Source organism: Ctenopharyngodon idella, chromosome 16 (assembly GCF_019924925.1).
Source record: "Ctenopharyngodon idella isolate HZGC_01 chromosome 16, HZGC01, whole genome shotgun sequence".
Taxonomy (NCBI): Eukaryota; Metazoa; Chordata; class Actinopteri; order Cypriniformes; family Xenocyprididae; genus Ctenopharyngodon; species Ctenopharyngodon idella.
The window spans coordinates 21,915,361-21,932,518 of NC_067235.1; the positions used below are offsets into that span (position 1 = coordinate 21,915,361).

Sequence of the window (17,158 nt, forward strand, 5' to 3'; positions counted from 1 at the left end):
TCACTGTAGACATAAGTATTAAAAATCAAAGATAATATTAGTAAAATAGTTAAATAATGGTGCTGAAGGGGGAAAAAAAACAACTTTTTTTTGTTCTGATAATAATGTAAAATACTTTAATTTTCATTTATGTTCAATGCTTTCAACATGCAGTTATGGTTAGAGGTGGAGTTTATAGGAGTGGCTGTCAAAATGCACTTTTATCACACTCAAAGGTATTTTCACTTTTTTTTTTTCAGACAAGTATAACAACAGCACCGTAACCGAATATGTCAGATTTTCAAAACAAAGTGAATAATGTCTGTAGCTTTACATTTATTTATTTATTTGTTGTCAGGTCTTTATTCAGGTCTTTTTATGTAGCATTTGCTTGTGTCTATTTCAGAGTAAGACATGATGGGAAACATTAAATTTGGACTAAATTATGAATTACTGAATGACTTGCTGTTTAATTTCTATTGGTGATGCCAGCACAACTAAAGGAGGAAGGGGGACTATTTATAAAGGAGTGTAACACAACTCTGAGCATGTGTTTCTGTCTATCAAATATACCGACTGACACACACACACACATGCGGTGTCCCCTAGAGATCTTTCAGTACTGATCTCCTCTGCCATTTGTGAGACAGACAAAATCGGCACTCTTAACTTTTGGAGAAGGTCTTATTTTTGCCTTTTTTTTTTAAATTCTTGTTTTGTTTATCGCTTAGAAGTTGTGACGCCAGCCATTAGTGCAGTGAAACCCACTAACCCTTCTTTTCTTTTTCATACCCCTGGATCTTTTTCTTCCTCTGTTTGGATCCTAAACTTTCTCAGTCTGGTACTTTCTTGATTCAGAGAGCTCTCCTTCCCCTCTCTCTCCTCCTGGTCTCCCATCCCTTGTAGTGGTTTCTTTTTTTCTGTCCTTTTCTCTGGCTATGCACCATGTTGTCCTCCCCTACTGTGATCCTTCAGCCCTACGGACTCCCTGTTTACCCCCAGACAGCCTCCTGCTACCCCAGCATTGTACAGGTAAACGTGTCCCTTTCTCTCTCTGTCTTTTCCTCTTCCACACTTTCTCTGGAATAGTTTATTTGTTTATTTAAAATATTAATTTAATTTTTTTATTGATCGATTTATTTTTTATTTATTAAAGCATTTTAAGAACTTTCCTTGTGCAGTTTCTGTCACATGTCTGGTAAAATATTGAATAAATCAACCAATCGCTGGGCAGCGAGAGACTTGTGTAGGCATGTACTAAACGTTCATCCACCAATGGGTCTGCAGTGAGGACGTGAAATACGTTTCTCTCCGTCAGTGAAGGACGCTGCGTTCCTCTGTTAGTTATATTTGTCCCTGCGAGGTGGCCTACTGAAAACAGGTTCAGTGTGTGTTTGTGTGTGGGTATGTGTTTATATGTTTGTGTGTGTGAGAGAGAGAGAGAGAAATTCCAGGACAGCTGATTAACGGTGTGCCTGCTCTTTCTCTTTGTCACACTCGCTGTATTTTTAGTCTGTTCTTCTCGCTGCAGATTCCCTCAAACACACAGATTAGAGATATAGAAATAGATGTAGTGTCAGATTGCCTCTTGACTTTATCTAAATTGATACACAGTGACAGATAATGTCATCTAAAGCGTAGCACTTAAAACAGAGGAAATTTTTAGTTGATTCTGCTCCCATTCATATGTTATTATACATAAATATGAATTAACCATTTTTTTTTTGGAGGGGGGGATGGGGGTGTTGAATTATGTGGTTATTTTGATAGGTATGTACATGTTGGTGCAAAATTAGAAAAGCAAACACTTGTACAAATTGTATAATTTGTCCTCTATGTTTGTGTGTGTGCATTTATTAATCGAATAATAAACAAGTTTGGAATAATATACAGTCATTATCATAAAATAGCCCCAAAAAAGACCATGATGTCAATCTGAGGAGTAATGTACCACCCTAAAATGGTTTATTTTGCAATAATGACTTGCACAACCAACATTACTTGGCTAACAAACAAAAAATGTATGTAAAATGCTTATTTGAGTCTAAAGAAAGAGAGTGAAACAACATATTCTCATTTTTATATCGCTTTGGATCAGTGTTGTTATTGTTAACTAAAACTATAAAAAATGTATTAATTGAAATGAAGCTGAAATAAAATAAAATATAAATATTTGATGAAAAACTTAAATAACTTAAATAAAATATATATTAATTTGAGTTTTAGTTTTTTAATAGCAAATAAAAAAATGACTAAAACTTAAACTAAAATTAAAATAAAAGCTAATTCAAAATAAATACTATAACAGTATATACATAAGAATAAAATAACACTGCTTTGGATAAAACTTTGTTTTTATATTGTTTAGCAGTCAATATACAAAGATATATGATCCCAGAATCCCACAATTGGCCAACCAGAATCAAGTATTCCAAAGAGCCTTGTAATACATGAGTAAAGTATACACAAGCAGTTCTTGTCACCAGGGCTGTGTGTGTGTTTGAACGATCTCGCAGCTGTCAGATGAGGCACCTGGCATCCTGCCTCTGATCTTTAACCCCAAACCTGACAGCTGAAGAGCCAATGTGTGTGTGAGGGGGAAGAAATGTTGTATCTGTCAGTGTGCCTGAAAAGACCCTTTATCTGCGAGATAGAGGCATTATTTAAATACTCTCACAGTAACAAAGAATTAGGATGGCAGCCTGAACAGTTTATGTTCAGATCTTGTGTTTAAACAATTATATCATGTTTATGATTGTTCTCCATATCCCCTGTACTAGAACATGGCCTGGTAATGTGTATTTAAGATATTCTGTTGCATACAAAAGCAAGTGTGTACTCTTTGTACTTGATGAATTAAGCTTCCAAAGTCTAAGTTTAAAGGTACTCCCAGTCTGTCACGCACTTCTTAATTTTGATCTTTGATTTGGTCTGCGGTTAGCAGCACTGAGTGAAATTTTGAGTCAGCATGCTGTAGTGTTTCAGTTTGCAGTAAATCTTTTACATTTTTTTAGTTGCTCTCGTGCGGGTTTTTTTTCTTTTTTGAAAGTAAGATATGTCATGTTCTTGTAAACAGTGGTTACAAGAAACACTGTAATTATGGTATATAATATCACAATGCTGATAAATAGCTGTGATGAGAAACAGACACTGATGTAACATGATACTTTTGTTTATGCTGAAGGAATCTAAGTGTGGTTGTGATATTTAATCAGAGCCATGTCTAACAGTGTCACAGTTTATCAGAAGTCTAAATTTACTCTGTTTTATCTGCTTGGTGATAAAGAGTAAACACAGAAGGTTTGTGTGTGTGTGTGTGTGTGTGTGTGTGTGTGTGTGGGTGTGTGTGTGTGTGCGCGTGTGAACGTGCGTTTTTGTGATTTATGAGGACACAAAATTGTATAATGACATGGGTATTACACTGGTATTACGATGTAAACATGTTTTTATAAGGACATTTCATGAGTCCTCATATTTAAAATAGCTTTAAAAACATACTAAACAATGTTTTATTAAAAATGTAAAAATGCAGAATATTTTCTATGATGGATAGGTTTAGGGGTAGGGGTAGTGTAGGGGGATAGAATGTACAGTTTGTACAGTATAAAAACCATTACGCCTATGGAATGTCCTCACCAAGATAGCAAAACAAACCTGTGTGTGTGTGTTGAAGTGCTTCACTATCAGTATAATTCTAATTTTTTGCATAAAATGTGTTATAGTTTATATTAGAGTGAATTTAATATTTTTAAGTTTCCACTATTCATGCATTTTTTTTTTTTGTTATCTGTTTGAGCGAACAGTTATTTCAATGTGAGTGATCTTACCTGATCTGTTTCATACACACTGTACACACTTCAATAGTCAGAAATCTGGTTGGTCTGGTTTGAATAAATCAAGGTCATTGTATTCCATTGAACATGATATCACTGAGTTATACACAGCAGAAACATTGAGGTGTTTGTATGTAAGAATCAACTTTTATCCAAACAGACGTGTGTCTGTTGAGTATCTACAGGGTAGGAGGGGGAAATGGGTTGATGATTGACATGAACAAATGAACACAGCTGGTGTAAAGACCCCCTCTTGAGAGAGGTTTGGTGCTCTGTGATTGGTGGGTGCAGGGGACTTATGGTGGGGTGGGCGGGTGAAAGCTTTGCATTAAAGCATGCGTCAGTTGTTGGTAAGTATTGGGCCGCCTGTGGAATGCACTGAAGGGGTAAGATGCATCATTTATACTCCTCTTGTTATATATTGTGTCTTTGTCAAGTCTTTTATGTGATGTCCGAGTTGGTTTAGCTGTGTTGTTTAGTATTCCTGATCTGTGATGTGTGGTATGCATTTCTGCAAACAGACTGTAACAGTATGTTGCCTTCTTTATTCTGGTAGGTAAATTCTGGTCAGTTTTAATTGACAAAAAATGTTTGATTGAGTATTTTACACAAATTACAGTGGTATGCATTTGTGGAAATGCTTTTTTGTCTATTTTTAGATAAGTACATTTTCAGTATCTTCCAGAAAATATTAAAAAGCGCTAATAAGAGTACTTATCAAATATGTAGGCCTACTTGAATCAAAATATGAATATATATCAGCATTTAAGTACAGACAGATCTAGTTTCTCTAATTACGCCTTATTCTTGAACAGTTTATGAACAGTTTGAACAGTTTACAGAACTAATATTTCTGTTAGTAAACAGCATCTCTATTTCATTATAGGGTGCTGCCGCCCAAGAGGCGGGGCCAGGCAATGGTGACCCTTCACTTCCTCAGGTCTATGCCCCACCCCCTTCATATCCTCCACCTGGACAAGCCCCACCCACACCTGCTGCCCGGCTGCCACCCCTCGATTTCACAACTGCTCATCCAAACTCTGAATACGCAGATCATCATCAATTAAGAGTCTATCAGGGCTCTCAACACGACGGGACAGAGTCTATACCTGCCAATAACACGGTAAGATTGATAACCTGATCAATAAATGACTGGATAAAGAGTGTTTCAGAGAAGAATCTGATCTTAAACATCAGTTAACACAGAGAAGAATCTACAGTAGAGAAATAACTTGAGCTTAAAAGTGAAAATGCATTTGATATTATATGCAAAAATTTCAATATTAAACAACCCCCCAAAAAATAAGCAAATATATAAACATTTATTTAAATAATTTACCTACAGTTGAGCAGTGCCCGTAAGAGTATAAAAAATTACGATATTACACTGTGCAACACTGTGTACAAACAGTAAAATCAGCATATATTTAGATGTATTTGCGTCAGAGAAGGTATGTCAGGAATATGTATGTGCTGCAGATATATAATCTCATGCTGTGGTCCTCTGGGATCTCCTGTCTGAGCTAAAAATATCACTATGTCCTTTACACATCCTTCCTTTGCCTTGTCCATGTATGGCAATTCAGCTGGCTCAGGGCACTGTATAGAGGAGTATTTAAGCTTATTATGGAAGAAAAACAGATATAAACTTCCCTCTTCTTACTTTCTTTTCTGCTCTCAAGTTCTTTTTTCAAAGAATTTTTGAACTTTGACGTTTTAATCTTAAATGTTTATATACAAATATGCTTTAATAAGCAGAAATTCAGAGATGTGTTTGAATTTTTTGTTTCAGGGTGATAATTCATTCTTCTCTACATTTACTCAAACTAAATTACACTATTTTTGATTCTGAGTCATGTGTTTTCCAGTTAATATACTGTAGGGGTTTTCAAAATGGGGGTCCAGGGTCCCCCAAGGGCCCACAAGGGTGTGCTGTTGTCAGCAGAAACTTGGAGAGGAAAGGAAAAACAACTTTACAAAATGTAATTTAGGTTAGTTTTTAAGTTAACCTAAGATGAATCAACCTGAGATACTTTAATTTAGTTGAATAACTCTAATAAATTATTATTTCTATGACTTTTTGACTTTTTTTCAGTGTGATCAATGCAATGAAATGCATTTACTAATGTTTTTTAAGGTACTAGTACTGAACCCAGATGTAAATATTGTCCTTAAAGGACAATCTTTAATTGCTGAAATATTGCCATATCTTTAAGTTCTTTAATGTGTCACCATGGACATGTATGATTGTTATTGTTGTGTTTTTTTAGAATGTATTTTGGGCCATTACTAATTGCTCATCAGGTACAGTAATTTCATTTTAAGTTACAACAAAGGAACTGTGGGAAGGACTGAGAATAATATTTTCACTATGAAAGTGTTTTTTTTTTTTTCTTCACTGAAAAAGTTCATGAGTTCTTTCTTTCTCTGTCACACCATCTTCTGTCCACATTGCTTATATCACTAGAGAGCGCCAGATATTGGGACTATGAGACGCCGCCGTGGAGGGAGGGGTCAAGGGGGGGAATCAGACGGGATGACCCCTCCCCCCTCAACTATGTTTCCCAGGTCCAGTCAGAAAAGCACTCTGCATCGTGACGTGATATCATCACATACCTTCCCATCACACCTTCCCTCAATCTGTCACTTCTCTCAAAATCCCTCCCTGGCCTGTGTCTCTGGATGAATGTAATGATGATGATGATTCAGCAGTATTTTTTGTGTGACTGTCTGCTGTCGTAGTCATTACAGCTAGCAATCAGCCCGGCCAGCTCAGAGTTAACCATAACCATGATCTGTTTGCGTGTGTGGATGTGTGTGTGTGTGTGTGTGTCTGTGCGTAAATCTCCCCTACCTCCTTTTTCCTTATTAATACACTGTTCTGTCTTGGTTCCAAAAATGGCACATTGTTGCAGTTTTGCAATCAAACTATAAAGTTATATGCTGAAATGCGTAAGCTGCTTGAATTCCCCTGTTTAGAGCTTCTGTCTTTACTTTACGTTTTGGGGTTCACTCGGTTCTAGACCCTTCCTTACCTTCTTGCCCTAGGATCATCAACACCCATCATTTCTGTTTTTGTGCTCTTTTTATTTTGCTGATTCCGTATATTGTACAATGAGGGAACACTAAGGAGGGATAGTCATTACAGTGGAATTTATTTATAGAAATGGAATTATTTAGGAATGATGCAACTCCTGGTGAGATATATATAATTTATATATACCACAATGTCTATTGTACTGTTTTTAAAGAAAATTAAGCATGTTTTAGTGTTAAATTAAAATTAAATGAAAAATTTAAATGAATAAAATTTAAATAAATTGAAGCATCTCAACATGATAATGTACAGTATAAGGAGGAAGATGTAAAAAAAAAAAAATATTGATTTTGAGAAGTATACGGTCTGAATCAGTCCTCTGGAGGAGGGACCTCTGGGATGATGGTTAGATAGTCCCTCAAAAACTTAAAATAATAAAAAAATGACAACTTTTATGCTGAATTAAAGGAAGGGAACATGATGAACCGAATGCACCCCCTTTTTTTCTGCCCAGATTAGAGCTGTTTTGTTGCCCTTTACCCTTATATGTCAGTACTGCAGATCTGTAATGGATGAGTTAAAGCAGAGGTAATTTTGCCTTTCTGCTTCAACTTTTTCCATCATTTTAAAATAGATTTGGAATTGGCTATCTGTCTGTCCTTCTTTCTCGTTCTAATGACCATTCTTATCATTTGCATAACATTTTTTCCCCTACTGCTTTGAGATTCACTTCACATGATTCGTTGTGCCCTCACATTTCCTCTTTTTTTCTTTTACCTAATTTTTTTTTTTTTTAATTTTTCACCATTTTCCCTTCCACTTTACTTTGTCACGCTACGCTCGCCTACTCTTTTTCTTCTAGCTATTGGCTCTTTCTGTTTTTGAACATTTTTAATACACTTTTTTGACTTCTTAATCCATTGTTTAATGGTAACAGTTTTGTGCCGTTTGGTGAGGTAGGCTGTGCAGATACGAAATGGCATCGTGATGCATTGTGGGATAGTGGATGTGTTGGGTTTGAAGCACAAACACTCCTATGTATTGATCTGCATGGGGGCATTTTATTCATAGTCATAGTCATAGTCAATCAGTGCAATAGGAAATGCTGTGTAACCATGCATTACATATGACAATATTTCAGTTGCAGCGCTCAGAAAGTTACACGTTGTTAAGTATGCTAGTAATCTCTAAAGCTGGTATTGACTTCCCTGAAGTTAAAATATGATTGTGCTCTCTTTTCAATGCAAATTGTGGTTTTAATGTCTAACAGGCATGTACTTAGACAGCTCACTAAAATGGGAACTTGTTCACATTTCCTCACTTTTGCTTGAGAGGAATCACTGGATGAGGAATGCTCCTTTACGTTTTGTTGTGGTCACTTTATAAAACCAGTATTCTCCCAATAAATTTTAGATTGCAGTAAGTTTGATAAGAGATCTTACCATAGATAAGCACTAAAGGTTTGTTGTCATGAAATGCACACTAATATTTCTTCTATCATTTTCTATTTTCTCTTTAACTTCCTCCTCGCTCTTTCTACATCTGTTGCCTCCTTCTGCTCCAACATTTTCTCCTCTCCCTATCTTTCATTCCTGTCTCCTTCATAGGATGATTCATTGGCTCCTGTGACATCTGACCCACAGTCTCTTACTGTGGCATCTGGAAGTGGAACAGGAAGTGGAAGTGAGGAGGAAGGAGCTGGGAAGGCCCAACCAAAAAGGCTCCATGTTTCCAATATCCCTTTTAGGTTTCGAGACCCAGACCTGAGGCAGATGTTTGGGGTAAGAGCATTTGCGTTTGTCCCAAATGTAATGCATTACTCAGTTGGCTATTTTTGCATTTAAAGGGATTACCCAACAATGAACATTCGGTCATCATTTACTCAGCCTCATGTCATTCCAAATCTGTATAACTTTCTTCTGCAGAACACAAAAGAAGATATTTTGAGAAATGTTTCAACTTTTTGTATGTACAATTAAAGTCAAAGAGGTTCAAAACAACATTCGAACCATTGTTTGGACAGATATTGGACAGATATTTTTCAAAGTATCTTTTGCGTTTAACAAAGTCATACAGGTTTGAGACATGAGACTAAGTAAATGATGACCGAACGCGCATATTTGGGTGAACTATCCCTTCAGCTTAACCCATTCTAATATACATAACTGTTTAGTCAATATATGTGTGTTATCTCTCAGCAATTTGGCAAGATTCTAGATGTGGAGATCATCTTTAATGAGAGAGGGTCAAAGGTCAGTAGGTTTTACAGTTGTGTTGAGTTACTCACTTCTGTATTTGAGTTTCGTCTGTGATATAATTAGATTTCAATCCTTTCTTTAGGGTTTTGGATTTGTGACATTCGAGAGTGCAGTGGAAGCAGATAGAGCGAGAGAGAAGCTCAACGGAACAATCGTCGAGGGAAGGAAGATTGAGGTATGAAAATAAGTTACTGTGTAAGGGAGAAGAGACAACTAAACAACTAAATGACTCTGATCCTCAGGTGAACAACGCCACAGCGAGGGTGGTAACAAAAAAGCCCCAGACGCCATTAGTGAACGGTGAGCTTCCTTTATAATGTTCTGTCCAAAATGTTACACTTTAAAGGGTTAGTTCACCCAAAAATGAAACTTCTTTCATTAATTACTCACCCTCATGTCGTTCCATAGACCATAAGCTCTTCGTTCATCTTTGGAACACAAATTAAGATATTTTTGATAAAATCCGATGGCTCAGTGAGGCCTCCATTGCCAGCAAGACAATTAACACTTTCAGATGCCCAGAAAGCTACTAAAGACATATTTAAAACAGTTCATGTGAGTACAGTGGTTCAACCTTAATATTATAAAGTGACGAGAATACTTTTTGTGTGCCAAAAAAACAAACCAAAATAATGACTTTTCAACAATATCTAGTGATGGGCGATTTCAAAACACTGCTTCATGAAGCTTCGAAGCTTTACGAATCTTTTGTTTCGAATCAGTGGTTCGGATCGCGTATCAAACTGCCAAAGTCACGTGAACTATTGAAATTTAGAAACATTTATGACATAACAAAGCCTCGTTTACTAAAATCACATGACTTTGGCGCTCTGAATCACTGATTCGAAACAAAAGATTCATAAAGCTTCGAAGCAGTGTTTTGAAATCGCCCATCACTAGATATTGTTGTAAAGCCGTTATTTTGTTTTTTTTGGCGCACAAAAAGTATTCTCGTCCATTTATAATATTAAGGTTGAACCACTGTACTCACATGAACTGTTTTAAATATGTTTTAGTGCCTTTCTGGGCATCTGAAAGTGTTAATTATCTTGCTGGCCATAGAGGCCTCACTGAGCCATCGGATTTCATCAAAAATATCTTAATTTGTGTTCCGAAGATTAACGAAGGTCTTATGGGTGTGGAAAGACATGAGTAATTAATGACAGAGTTTTCATTTTGGGGTGAACTAACCCTTTAAACTTGTAACTCCTTGTTACTAGTGTGAATATAAAGGGTTGGTAGAATTGAGCTCTCACTTATATCTATTCCTGTAGCTGCTGGGTGGAAAATCAATCAAGTAATGGGGGCCATGTACGCCCCTGAACTTTACACAGGTATGGGTATTTTAATTTTTTTTGAATTAACAAATATAGGCCTAATAGTTACCAGAAATTGCCTGTCCTAAATTGACTTTAGAACATGTGATTTGTTGTTTTGCCCTCTAATTTTCACTTTTTGGGTTTAATAGTCGCCAGCTTCCCTTATCCTGTTCCCACAACGACTTTAGCCTACAGAGGCTCTGGCCTCCGTGGACGTGGTAGGGCAGTCTACAATACAATCCGCTCAGCTGCAGCCGCTGCCACACCAGCTGCAGTACCAGCCTATCCAGGGTCAGTCACTTTCTCAGTGGGCATGTTATGACTACAAGACATTTAGTTAGTATTTACACTATACTGGAATTATTGACTGAAAAAAGACCGTAAATATTTTAAATGATTTCTTTTTAAATTAAACTTGCATTAAATGTCAATTTAATTTTAATTTATATTATTTTATTTAATTAATGGCGTTATGTAATGTGCCTACTTTCTGTCTCCTGCAGAGTGGTGTATCAAGACGGACTGTATGGTGCTGAGGTCTATGTATGTTATCAGTCAAATTTTACTTTTTTAGGGGCACAGTTTACTGTTATAAGAGTTTGCGGTATAGTCAAATCTAGCCTAAACCATACCCACTTGATTACAAGTTCTTGCTCATAACAAAAGTCTCAAGATGAGTTACACTAAAAGTAGTAGTGTATGTGGTAATGGGCTGGTAAAGAAACAGAAACCATGATTGATTGATGCACTGCCAAAAGCCTAACGGCTACAAATAAGTGCAGTTTCTGTGTCCACTGAATGATCATCCAAGTTTATTGACTTTTTAAGTCAAGTTATATTATATTTATATAATTTTATATAATTTTTTAAGGCTAAGTCCTAACACAAACAACCTTAAACCTACCTGGATATTTTAAGTTGAATTTCAAATTCAAAATGAAATTTAAGAGGAGGACAAAACATTTTCTGATGCACTGAAGGTTTTGCTGGTAACCTAGGGTGCTCCATGAAGACTGTACCTCTAGCAAACATGTTTTGCAATTCAAATAGTTTTCTGAATGAATAACAATGTAATGCAGTACTTCAAACTTTCTGTCTTTAGGGAGGATATCCAGCTACATATCGAGTGGCCCAGTCGGCCTCAGCAGCTGCAACAGCCACATACAGTGATGGGTAAGAACCCTTCCATCCATCCATCCATCCATCTTTTAATTAATTTATTTATTTATTTATTTATTTTAAGATATGGAAGAGTCTATGCCACAACAACAGACCCCTACCATCACTCAGTAGGACCCACCACCACTTATGGAGTTGGAACAATGGTAAGTTACAATGTGAAAAATTGCACATGCTGAGTACGGTCAGTTGAAATTGAACACACTTCCTAACACAGAATGTCTGATTTATTCTGTTTGTTTACAGGCAAGTTTGTACCGTGGAGGCTATAACCGCTTTACTCCGTACTGAACGAAAACAACATTTTGACTCACTTCTGCTTATGCTGGCTGGGAAATGAGACTGTCACTTCCTTTGTTAACCTCTGTCTTATGAGGAACCGCTTGACCTTCAGATTGTAAATACTGCCTATATTTATTGAGGGAAAAAAGGTGAATATTGCCTGAAAATATAACTATTTATATTTAAGGACTTTTATTTAATTCCTAATTTAAGAAATGTCCTACCCAAAAAGAAAAGAACTTTCATATTCTGCACAGTGTCTAGCTTATTAGGGTGGTGTTGTTATCTACAGTACATATACTGATACTATCATAATAGTGCCATGATATGGAAGTCATAATGTGCTTATAGAGCCTCACAGGTAGATGACAGGCCTCACAAAGTGGCCCAACACTGTCATTTTATTACAACCTCTGGATCTGTTGCATTGCTGAATGCTGATTATATACAATAGACAAAGTCTAATACCTCTAGTGGAACTTTCCCCAGAGAGAAATACAAAACTCTGTCTAGTATGTATAGGACTGTGTGTGTGTTTGGTGGAGTGTCTTTGGAGTGTTCGAGTGTGTGTCATTTTTCTGCTGTCACAAGCATTACTGTGAGATACAGCAATGGCACTGGGGTGGGTGATATTTTTCTCACAATGTAATCTACCTCTGAGCTAAACATCTCTTTATTCTAAACTAAAACAAACATTTCATTTGTTTTCAAAAATCTATCTATCTATCTATCTATCTATCTATTTTTTACAAAAAATCTGAGGTGCTTTCCTCTCTGAAATTCTCCTGTCATTTCCTGCTATGTCATGCTGTTCAGCTGTATCTTGTCCATTCACCTTCGTTTCTTTTTTTTGGTTCAAATGCTGGTTCAAATGCTGTTTTTGCTTCAGCAATATAACTTTTGTATTCTTATTCTGTCTTTATTCTTTTCTTTTACTACTTTCAACTTCTTTTTTCATACTTACTTTAACCTGTTGTGTGCTTTACTTCCCTTTACTCTGCTTTTAACGTTCCTCTTTCTTTAAGGCTAAGTACATTAATGTCATGTCTTATTTTGAAGACTATTTAGATGTTTTCTCTCTCTAGGGAACTGTTCTGTGCCTTTCTTTCTTTCTTTCTCTCTTCCACTACTAAATGTTAGTGCCTCTAGAATTTCCTTTACGCTCTGATAGTCATTTCTGCCCCACCCCACGCAAGCCACGCTATCTGATTTATTCTTGTTTCCTTTTGTCTGTTTTTCTATCTCTATTTCATTCCTTCTCTGGACTGATTTCGTTGTTGTGCAAATGCTTTCACTCATGCATATTTCTGTGAACTATCTTTTAATCTGAATTTGTAACTCTTCTTTTACTTTGACTCTTTCGCTATGCCTATAAGGCTAATTAATTATTAATTCTCATAGCTGATTTCCTACTAATTTTGCCCTTTGGCCTTCTTTCTTTTCACCTCTCTTTTCTTCTTTTTCCTTACACTTTCTTTCTGTCCTGTGTTCTTTCTTTACTTCTGCATTTAACATGTCTGTCATGCTTTAGATTTCATTGCATTTCTCTTAGTGTTTTTTGTAGAGTTTATTTTTTTTTAGTTTAGTTTCCTTCTCCTTTGTTCTCTCTTTCTTCTAGACAGCTTGATTATTCTTTTATCTCACATCCATTATAGGACCCTATGTTGTCATTGCTGTATCCTTTTTTTCCAGCTCACTAAAGTGTAAGCTACTCTGTGGCTGAATTGTACATTAAAAGAGTTTACTGATGTTTAAAATTTGTGTCTGATCATTGAGTAGAATATTAGTTGTTGTTGTATTATGCTAATTTTGAAACATAAGCAAATAATATTTCTGAGAAGGTGAAATCTGGAAAGGTATTTCAAATGCATACTGCCAGACTTATCTTATAACTATCAAACCTAGAGACATTTTCACACACCTTCTTAGTTTTTAATTTTTTCCCCTTCATTTTTAATGTTTTTATTATGTAGCAGATCACATGGTCACACCACAGGATCAACCCTGAATAAAGACAAACAATACCAGTACCTTTTTTTGGTGTTTACTGCAAGCATAAAATGGGATAGGGTTACAACAATCATCTCTGTTTATTGCTTCACAATCTCTCCTCACTGTACTTCCCTTTGACTTAAAGGGTGCGGTGTAATGTGAGACACCGACTAACCTTCTTCCTACAACATCAAAGTAAACATGACTACTGAATTCAAACAGGGAAGTCAAGTGAATGAAATCAGATGATTGGAAATTATGTCATAAATAGACATGCAAATTGTCAAACAAGAAGTATGTCTTGTGAGGTCCACTCAAATTTAAGTCACATAGGATTTAGCCAAAATTAATGTTAAGGATATAAATCTGTTATAAATAAAACAATGTTCTAAATTGTTATCAAATTATATTTGTGATATTTGTACATCAAATGTTGCAACAATATTGTTAAAATCAGTTAAGGATTTTTTCTCTTTGAAGCAATCTTTGCCATCACACTTTAGAAAACATTGTTTCAAAAGTGAGACAGCATGATTAAGAGTCAAATCTATGTCATTCAATTGAGAAAATGTCCATTAAGAAATTTAAATTCCATACGTGTACTTTTGTTAAAATTTTGGGCTTTAAATCGAGCAATATTTTTTGTTTTAAGATCAGGATTCAAAACCTAGAGACTAGAGGACAATAGGATCCTGGAGCATGATGAATCCTTGACTGGCAAGGACTTATTTCTGTGTTTTTACCATTACTGTTTCTATATTCTTACCATATGCAGAGTATATAAGTTTAATAACAGTTTTAAAGACATTCCATGTTCCAAAGTATAAAACTTTAAATTATTTTGCTATATTTATTAATTCTTATTTTACTTATTTAATCTCTCTTGTTTTACGTTTTTGACCTACATTTTTGACAGCCCCAAAGGGGCTGTAGCCCCTATTGTATCTGTTAGTTTTCCGCACTATTATTTTTCATCCCAAATGGGAGTCTATGGCAGCCCTATGAACAGAATATGAGAAAATGATGAAATTTGGCACAATTGTAGAGATAGTAATGAATAGTGATTTGACCAATTTTGACCCAAAATAGGTTCAAAGGCCGTATCTCGACCAAACTTTGAGCAATTGGTACGCTTCATCGAAACCATAATTCGTGGGTCCATGCCAAATTTGGGAACAGCTCCACCGGCAGGTCATGAGATCTGAAAAATGGCCATTTTTGCTCATAACTTTTGAACAGTCTGTCAGAAAATCACGATCACGACCAGGATTGGTTGAACCATCTGTCTGCCATTTTGAATTTTGTCATAAATTGTAAAATCTTTAAAACAATTTAACATATCGGCACAAAATTCGGTAGGTATCATCATCGGCATGTCCTGGAGGTACCTGAGAAGTTTGAATACAGTGCCACCTAGTGTTTCAGAGATATACGTTTTCTTGCAAAAGTGCTTATAACTTTTGAAAACAAAAATTTGATTTATGTCATTACGTTCCTTGGTTTATGCCGATTCCAGTGATACCACATTTGTCATTTTCCAACAATATGACTGTCCGCCATTTTGAAGTAAATGAAAAACATTTTTTCACTTTTTCAGTGCATTTAAATTCTCCTTTTTGAGTGAATTCTCATTTGAATGTTCATTCAATTTCTGCTCTTCCTGCTCTGCATTGCGCTACAGCCCCTTCAGAGGCTTGGCCCCGAATCGCTGCTTGCAGCTATATTTATTATTATTGTTGCTGCCAGAAATCTGATATATTTGTAATAAATTCTTTTAGTAGAAAGTGTAAAACTCTTGCAGTTCAAAAAGCTTACGCTACGTCCTACGCCTTCCCTATTCAACTTACGAAAAAAGCTTAACTGACGCGACACCAGTTTACACTTTCTTCGTAAGATGAAAACGGAAGGTGGTCTGGCGGAAGCTAGATATTTTACTTCATAACTTGTTAAATATGGATATTTTTTTACACAAAGGCATCGTTTTGCATCAGAAGGCAGGAAATGCAGAGCCTGCAACCCTCAGGATGTGTGCTACGAATGGGGCCTACGCCAAAGAACTTTATCTCATAATATTTTGCTTGCCGATTGTTAATATATAACATTGTTACGTTATCTTGCCTCCCCAGTCTTTCTGGTATAACTTAAAATGTATGCAATAATGTAAATCCATTAAACTACAGCACTGTTTGACCTAAAGGTATCAAACCAACAGTAAATTACTCAGAATAATATTCCCAGGCCAGTGTTGCACAAGTTTTGTTTTTTAGATTATTAATCTGGTATTTTTTTATATACAATATTTATCTAATTTAAATCCATTAAAGTACAACACCTATTGACCAAAATGGTATCAAACCAACTGTAAATTATGCAGAATATTATTCCCTCTATTGCACAAAGCTTGTTTTTCATATTATTAATCTGGTTTTTAATATACAATACTGCACCCATTTAAATCTATTAAACTACAGCATAGTCACAACTCACAGGTTCAGGTTATGTTTAAGCCATATGTTTAAGCCATGAACTACATTACCTAAAAAAATGCATTGCCAGTTAGAGTCACATCACTCTGTGCCGCAACAAATTAACTACTTGTGTTATTCAAACAGAATGAAATAAAACTTGTTCTTACTTATGACAATGAACAGAGGAAGTGATTTGATACTTGAGGTCCTAAAATACAATACAATAATCCTGCATGAATACACCTTCACAAAACACAAAACATTTAATTTCAATCTCGTCCTATTTATCTACACTCTAGATCTAGGACCTTGTCTGAGTTGTTCATTAACTGAAACGCCTACAGTGCTTCTTGCAAACTGAGTGCACAGTGCAGCACCTGGGGAAATTTGACAAAACCTGTTCAGTCCCATTCCACAATACTGATTATATTTGGCTACTGTATAAACATTTCTGTAACTTGGTATGGCCATTATTGCATGAGGCATCTTATTCTTCAGCAAAACATTCTGTCGCTTCTAACTTGCCTTTGAGTTATTTATCATTTATAAAGTTATCATTTATGTAGGCTAAATATAGCCAAGTCAAAATCATAGCACATCCGTTGTCTTAAATGATGATTTTGTCAGACCATGTCACAGTTTTTAATCAGTAGGTATGTTAGCTGTGCAGAACAGCAGCTGACTTACCACATTTCAGTCAACATATCATTTGTTCAGTTTATCTGACAACAGAAACAGACTATGCAAAAGAGATAGCCTATAGACTATGAATGAGAACAGTTTTACTGGGAATGCCCCCGGGGCAAGATGA

At 35.8% G+C, this 17,158-nt stretch overlaps 1 protein-coding gene across 4 annotated transcripts; it reads left to right on the forward strand.

Moving 5' to 3' along the window:
* The first annotated feature begins 605 nt into the window (after positions 1–605).
* rbfox1l (RNA binding fox-1 homolog 1, like) lies at positions 606–13,644 on the forward strand. 4 transcript variants are annotated; one of them, XM_051865283.1, is made up of 14 exons: positions 606–1,011; positions 4,699–4,935; positions 6,083–6,116; positions 6,280–6,380; positions 8,457–8,630; positions 9,048–9,101; positions 9,190–9,282; positions 9,350–9,407; positions 10,382–10,441; positions 10,576–10,717; positions 10,930–10,969; positions 11,529–11,599; positions 11,670–11,751; positions 11,852–13,644. In XM_051865283.1, the coding sequence occupies exons 1-14, from the start codon at positions 925–927 to the stop codon at positions 11,894–11,896; spliced, it is 1,278 nt and encodes a 425-aa protein (XP_051721243.1). In that variant the 5' UTR covers positions 606–924; the 3' UTR covers positions 11,897–13,644. The 4 variants fall into 4 exon arrangements, with proteins under 4 accessions (XP_051721243.1, XP_051721246.1, XP_051721244.1 ...); XM_051865284.1 differs by lacking the exon at positions 606–1,011 and adding an exon at positions 4,058–4,198; XM_051865285.1 differs by lacking the exon at positions 606–1,011 and adding an exon at positions 4,133–4,162.
* The last annotated feature ends 3,514 nt before the right edge of the window (positions 13,645–17,158 follow it).